Source organism: Chaetura pelagica, unplaced genomic scaffold (genome assembly GCF_000747805.2).
Source record: "Chaetura pelagica isolate M959 unplaced genomic scaffold, ChaPel_1.0 scaffold1270, whole genome shotgun sequence".
Taxonomy (NCBI): Eukaryota; Metazoa; Chordata; class Aves; order Apodiformes; family Apodidae; genus Chaetura; species Chaetura pelagica.
The window spans coordinates 14559-22013 of NW_009951910.1; the positions used below are offsets into that span (position 1 = coordinate 14559).

The 7455-nt window shown below is 56.9% G+C and overlaps 1 protein-coding gene across 1 annotated transcript in view; it reads right to left on the bottom strand.

Moving 5' to 3' along the window:
• Positions 1–7455, bottom strand: part of AKAP8L (A kinase (PRKA) anchor protein 8-like) — an 18877-nt gene that overhangs the window by 8333 nt on the left and 3089 nt on the right. Inside the window, exons 4-11 of the mRNA XM_009994028.1 lie at positions 6792–7219; positions 5779–5904; positions 4948–5000; positions 4742–4744; positions 4401–4437; positions 2539–2647; positions 1633–1774; positions 295–400 (exon numbers count right to left, since the gene is read on the bottom strand). Of these exons, the coding sequence (XP_009992330.1) occupies positions 295–400; positions 1633–1774; positions 2539–2647; positions 4401–4437; positions 4742–4744; positions 4948–5000; positions 5779–5904; positions 6792–7219 (1004 nt within the window). The remainder of the gene's footprint in view (positions 1–294; positions 401–1632; positions 1775–2538; positions 2648–4400; positions 4438–4741; positions 4745–4947; positions 5001–5778; positions 5905–6791; positions 7220–7455) is intronic.

Sequence of the window (7455 nt, forward strand, 5' to 3'; positions counted from 1 at the left end):
CACACCCCCAATAAAACCCCCTTTCCCAGCCCCCCAGCCCCTTTACCCCCACCCCAATTAAACCCCCTTTCCCCATCCCAATAAACCCTTTTCCCCCAACTCAATAATCCCCCCCAACACCAGCACCTTCCTCTCCACTCCATTTTCCCCCATCCCCAGAGCTGGGGGGCAGGTGTCCCAGCCAGGAAGGTTCCCCCACTGCTCAGGGGGGTCCATTTTCTCTCATCCCCAGAGCTGGGGGGCAGGTGTCCCAGCCAGGAAGGTTCCCCCAGTGCTCAGGGGGGTCAGTCTCACCCTGGGTCAGATCCTGCTCCCTGTAGATCTGCTGGATCACGGCGTTCACGTCCTCCAGCGCCCGGCGTCGCTCCTCGGTCTTCCTGGTTTTATTTGCAACGTATTCCTGCCGGGAACAACATTCCAGTGTCACCTTTCCCACCTCCCCCTCCACCTCCTCTGCTGCTTTGCTTTGGTGGGAGTGGGAGAAGGTCTCCACAGGTGGCTCCTGAGAGGAGCTGAGAAGTTCCCCCTTCCCCAAACCCAGCCAAGGAGCCATCAGAGAGACAACGGATCCTCCTCTGGGATGAACATCCCCGAGAACTAAGAAGAGCTGAGCAGGGTGAGGAGTTGGGGAGAAAGGAGCTGGAGAAACAGAGGGTGCCCATGGGTGGTGAGGATGAAGGGGAAGAAGATGCCCAAGCAGAAGTTTCCCTGCAGCCCATGGGGAGATGGCAGCTGTGCCCCTGCACCCATGGAGGAACGTGGTGGGACATTCCCTGGGGGCACCAGGAGGGCTGAACGTGGCCAGTGGGCTTGGGTTTTGTGGCCAGTGGGCTTGGATGAAGCAGCTGTGGAGGACCCTGGCACCAGGGGAGGTGCCTGTTCCTCTGGGCAGCTCCTCCTGGAGCAGCTCCTGACCTGGTGGGAAGGACTCATGGAGAGGCTCCTGGAGGACTCTCCCCGTGGGGAAGCAGGGCAGGGCTGTGAGGAATCCTTCTCTCTGCGGAGGAAGGAGCAGCAGGAACCACCTCTGGGGGGTCTGTGTCCTTGGGCACCTGAGCAGGGTGACCTTGATGCTTTTTGCCCCAAGCTGAGACTGTTTTGCCCGGGACCTTCATGGGTGAAGAACCCTCCTTGGCCTTTGTCTCGACCCAGGAGCTTCTCCTTGGGTTTGTCCTCCCACTCCAGTGGGTGTTGGGGGGGTTGAGGGAGAGGCCCCGAGGCTGCTCCTTGGTTCTCGTGTTGGGCCCAAACCAGGACACCCCCCAGCCCCAATTTTTGGGCCCATCTCTCTGGCTGCTCATCCTGAAGCTCCTCCAGGTCCCACCAACGCTTCGTCCTCCACTTCAATCACCCGCTCTGGCCACCAAAATCTGTGCTGGGCAAGTCACTTATTTCCTGCCAGTGCAACCAGTAAGACCAGAGTGAAGTGACCTGTCTAAGAGCTGAGCTGGAGCAGAACCTCTGAGGATTCAGCTCAACTTTACTCCACCTTCTCCAGCAGTTCCCACCACAGTGACTCAGAGGAGCCATCGAGGAGCTTCACACCATCCCCAAATACATATTAATCATTATTATAATAATGAACCCCCCCAAACCTGAGGCCTGGGGGCAGCAGCAGAGCCAGGGGCTCACCTGGAGGAACTCAGCTGTTTGCTGAGGCAGTTTGGTTCCAACAAACTTGAAATGTTCCTTATGGAACCTGCTCTCCAGGTGACTGGTCATCTCGTCGTCGTAGAAGGTCCGATATTTGCACAAGGAACAAACAAACTGGATCCTGGGGAGAGTCGGGGTGAGGGGGAGTGAGATCCCACCCCATCCATCCCAGCTCCATGTGGAACCACCTTCTCCCTGGGTCTACTCAAGGGGTGGCAGATCAACTCATGGAAGTCTCCAGGCCTTGGAGCATTTATGGGATGATTCCCAGAGGTTTTCCCGTTTCTCTTTCCAGGACACAAAGGAGGAGCAGAGCAGCTGCTCTGGGAACAGACTCAACACTGGGAGGAAAGGATGGAGCCCAGCTGGAAGGACAAGAGTCCCAGAGAATCAGGGCATCATGGAATGGGTTGGGTTGGAGGGACCTTAAAGACCACCCAGTCCCACCCCCACCATGGGCAGGGACACCTCCCAGCAGCCCAGGTTGCTCCAAGCCCCATCCAACCTGCCCTTGGACACTTCCAGGGATGGGGCAGCCACAGCTTCCCTGGCCCAGGCTCTCCCCACCCTCCCAGACAAGAATTTCCTCCTCGGGTCCAACCTCCAGCTCCCTCTGCCAGTTTCAAGCCATCCCCCCTGGTCCCATCACTCCTGCCCTTGGCCCAAGTCCCTCCCCAGCTTTCCTGGAGCCCCTTCAGGCACTGGAAGCTGCTCCAAAGTCTCCCTGGAGCCTTCTCCTCTCCAGGCTCAACACCCCAACTCTCCCAGCCTGTCTCAAGCCCTTGGATCATCTCCGTGGCCTCCTCTGAACTCTCTCCAGGAGCAACATCTCTACAAAGGAAGGGATCAACATCTCCAAACCAAAACTGAACCAAGAACCTTCACCTTTCCACCATGCGGTCCCGGTGCCTCTTCTTGTGCCTCTCTGGAGCCTTCTTGCCCGCCTGCAATTTGCGTTTGATTTGACTGATCTCTTCTTGAATGGTTAAAGCACCTGAGTGTTCAAAGCAGGTGTCACTCCTGAGTCTTCTGCACCTTTGGAGCATCCCACCCAGGCACCAGGATCTCTCCGCCCTCCTGGCCCTCATTATTTTCCACGTTTAACCTTAAAATAGGAATTTTGCTTGTGGAAGGACCTGATGAACTGAGCCAAGGCCTCCAGAACCCAACACCCTTGAAGCACCAGACCATCATTAACCTCTTGAAGGTTTTTTCCAACCAAAATGATTCCATAGATCGAATTTTGGGGAAAATCCCCAAAAGGCTTGTCAGGCCTTGGCCCAGGCTGCCCAGGGCAGGAGTGGTGTCCCCATCCCTGGAGGGGTTTCAGAGCCCTGGAGATGGTGCTGAGGGACATGGGGCAGTGGTGGCTTTGGCAGGGCTTGGGTTGATAGTTGGACTGGATCATCTTAGTCTTTTCCAACCAAAACAATTCCATGATCCTACGATTTCATGGCACTCCTTGAGAACAACAGGTTAAGGAGAATTTCCCTCCACCAGTTTAGTCCTTGGCCCAACCAACCCAACTGAGTCCAGGAGCTGCTCCCACCAACCAACCACAGGGAAACTGCTTCATCCAGCAGCACCACACACCCCAAATCTGCTTCCTCCACCAAAAAAGCCCTGCCCTGGGACAGGTTTGGTGGGTGGGGTCAGAGGGAAGAGCCAGAGCAGAAAGACTCTCCCGTGGTTTTCCACTAATTATTTTAATTACTGTTTGCTATGACTCGTTTTATGAAGGTTTTAGTACTGATCAAATCATGGAATGGTTTGGGTTGGAGGGACCTTAAAGCTCATCTACATCCAACCCCACCATGCATGGACAGGGACCCCTCCCACCAGCCCAGGTTGCTCCAAGCCCCATCCAACCTGCCCTTGGACACTTCCAGGAATGGGATTTTATGAAAAAAATCCAACCTGGAACCAATTCACCACCACCCACTCCAACCTGTCCATCCTCAGCCAACAGAACAAAGCTGGGGAAGGAGAAGGGCTTCACACCACAGATTTGGGGACAGAAAAGCTGCTTTTGTGTCTGTCCACCCTGGATTGCACATCCCAGGATCACATTCATGGTGCTGAGGGACAGTGAGGACCAACCAACCAGCCCTCTGGCTTGGGAATCACGGAGCTTCTCCAGGTTGGAAGTTCCAGCCCAACAACTTACCCAAAATCAAGTCTAGGGCCCAGAGGAGAATGAGCCCTGGTTCCCTGAGCCCCAGGGCTGCAGTTGTTCCCAACCTACCTCGTGCAAAGGCTCCAGCTCCTCCCTAGCAGGGATTTACAGCACTTCCTTATCCCTGAGCAGACACAAAGGATGGGATTCATCGCACTGAGCGCAGCCGGAACCGCCCCCGTCCCCCCGGCTCCAACGGGGCCCATCTTGGACAACAGGGACTGGTGGCCCTGGGAAGGATCCCCCTGGCAATGCAATCCCACCAGAGCCTCACACCAAGGGCCTGGAAGGCTCTGGGAGGGCCCCACCTCTGGAATCTACCAGAGTTTCCAAGCGGTGTCCCCAGGGGACTCGCGCCATGGCCACGTGGCCCTTCATGGAGGAGGCGCAGAGGTTGAGGTCACCAAGACACAGGGAACCAGGAGGGACAGTGAAGTCACGAGGCAAATGGAGTGAAGAGGCTCCAAGACTGAAGAAACCCAGTGGATTTCTCTGGGATTCTCTCCTCTGGCCTTGGCAGAGCCCTCGGCTGAGGGGGATGCACAAGCCACCCGGCACACGCCCCACTCACCTTTCTCCAAGTCTTTTCCTTCTTCATCTTCTCCTTCCTAAAAAAAAGGAAGCTTGGGAAGCTAAAACCCTCCAGATTCCACCTGGAAGCTGTTTGATTCCTCCTCCTCCTCTCTAACCCTCCCCAGGCACTGGAAACACCACCTAGAGGAGCAACATCTTGCCTGGATCCAGCTGGGAAATCCGTCACGGCACCCGCTCGGGGGGTCCTACATCCAACATCTCCCCCTTGGAGAGGGGCCTTCAGGTCCCACAGTCCCACATATTGGGATTCTCCATCTCACAGGGAATGGATTTGGGGGTTTCCCTCTTTGCACAAAGGAATTTTGCTGCTGTTGGGACACCCTGAGGTGTCCCGTGGTGCCACCACAGCTGATGGGAGCATCTGGAACCCCCATGACCTCCAAACTTCCCTCCATGGAGCATTTTCCTCCCACCTTCTCCCCTCCCTTTGGGAATCACATGGGAGTCCAGGGATCTGCCCTTTCCAGCTCCAACCAGCACCACAGCTTTTCATCCCAATAAAGCAGTTCTCATGAGTTACTCACCCTGGAACCCTCCTTGTCCTCCCGTTCTCCTGATTCTCCTTCTGTTCCCTCCTCTGAAGGAAACACCATCATCACCACCAGGAGGAGCCCAGAGAGAAACCAACAATTCCCACAGAATCACAGGATCATCACAGTTGGAAAAGACCTCCAAGATCACCGAGTCCAACCTCCCACCACAACCAGGTCCCACAAAACCAACACCACACAACCCCAAAACCCCTCATGTCCATCAGAACACATCCCACAGAGCCACAGCCACATGCTCCTCCAGCCCCTTCCCTGTGTCCTCCAGCCCCTTCTCCTTGTCCTCCAGCCCCTTCCCCAGCTCCATTGCCCTTCTCTGGACACTCTCCACACCCTCAATGTCCCTTTTCTGACCCAACCCTGACCCCAAGATTCGAGGTGTCATTTCAGTGCCCAGCACAGGGGTCAATCCCTGCCCTGCTGGTCCCACCATTCCTGATGCAGACCAGGATTTTGCCACATTAAGCACAAAACACAGCGGGATGGCTCATGGGGAACAGAGCCCAGTGCCACCATCCCCCCTTCCAGTGCCTCCATCTCCTCTCCCAGTGCCTCCATCTCCTCTCCCAGTGCCTCCATCTCCTCTCCCAGTGCCTCCATCCCCCCTCCCAGTGCCTCCACCCCACTTCCCAGTGCCTCCATCACCCTTTCCAGTGCCACCATCCCTTCTCCCACTGCCTCCATCCCACCTCTCTTCCCAGTGCCTCCATCTCCCCTCCCAGTGCCTCCATCTCCCCTCCCAGTGCCACCATCTCCCCCTCTCCCAGCTCCACCCTCTCCCCTCCCAGTGTCTCCACCCCTCCTCACCATTGTCAGTGTCTGAGTTGTCGGATCCATCCGTCTGGGTCCCTTTCCCATCGGGATCCTCGGAGCTGTTGGTTCGTTTCTGCTTCTTGGCCATGGGATCCTTCCTGATTCTCTTCTTCTGGGGTTGGGAGAGAAGAGAAAGGTCAAGCCAAGAGGAGCAACTGCCTTGTTGTGCTCCTCATTTTTCATGAGTCAAGCTCCTGTGCTGAGTGTCTGGCCAGGGAGAGTGGATCAGGAAGGACAACCCATCACTCCTCTAGCCTGGAATAGTGGGAATTGAGCTGTGAAGGACCACGACGTTTTCCTGCCTTCGGGAGAAACAGGGATTAGGATCAAAACATCTCATGTATCAATGGTGCTGTGTGACTGAGCACAACTCCTGGGCCTCCTCAGGAGCCCAGCTCTGGAGCCTCTAACACTGAAAGGACATGGAACTGTTGGAGAGTCCAGAGGAGGCCATGGAGATGATGGGAGGGCTGGAGCAGCTCTGCAGACAGGCTGGAAGAGTTGTGGGGTTGAGCCTGGAGAAGAGAAGGCTCCAGGGAGACCTTGGAGCAGCTTCCAGTGCCTGAAGGGGCTCCAGGAAAGCTGGGGAGGGACTTGGGCCAAGGGCAGGAGTGATGGGACCAGGGGGGATGGCTTGAAACTGGCAGAGGGAGCTGGAGGTTGGACCCGAGGAGGAAATTCTTGTCTGGGAGGGTGGGGAGAGCCTGGGCCAGGGAAGCTGTGGCTGCCCCATCCCTGGAAGTGTCCAAGGGCAGGTTGGATGGGGCTTGGAGCAGCCTGGGCTGGTGGGAGGCATCCCTGCTCATAGTGGGGTTGGATCTGGATGGTCTTTAAGGTCCCTCCCACCCAAACCATCCCATGATTCTACAATAACATTCTCCACAGCCAGTAAGACATGGAATTATCTGCTCCCCAGAGCCCTTCAGGCAGGATGCTTGATGGGTCTGGTAGGAAACAACCCTCAACCCCAGCACCCAAGGAGCATAACTTGGCACCACCACTTACTTTAAAATCCGAATCCCACATTTTCCAGTTCCTCCTCATTCTCTGCTTCATCGCCCCTCCCCCGTAGCGCATGTTTCCCGAGAACCCTCGAATTCCCTGGAACATGCTGAGCTCTGGGAGAATGTTGTGGGAGAAGAGGGAAGGGAGCCTGGAGGAGCCAGGAGGTCCAAGCCCTCGGGATCCCACGCACTGAGGGGGCTCGTTCCAGTGCCCACCCAGATGCCCGGGGTAGGAGGGTCTGTGATTGTGTCCGTCTCTGCCCCAGGCCTGTCCCCTCTCCCGGGACCGGGGCTGGAACTGCTCCCGGTGGCTCCCGAAGAAGCCGTCGTGGGGCCCCTCGAAGGCGCCGTCGGCGTCGGGGCAGTCGAAGCGGAAAACGTCGCGGTCGCTCAACGGGCCCCGCGCGTCGTAGGAGTCGTAGGAGTCGAACCTGGAGAGAAACCATCAGCACCAACTGGGGGTGGGGATCCAGAGCCCTTCCGGTTGGAAAACACAGGTCTTGGAGTCCAACCTCCAGGACAAGCCCCTCCAACCTCCAGGCCAAGCCCCTCCAACCTCCAGGCCAAGCCTTCCAACCTCCAGGCCAAGCCTTCCAACCTCCAGGACAAGCCCTCCAACCTCCAAGGACAAACCCATCCAACCTCCAAGGACAACCCCCTCCAACCT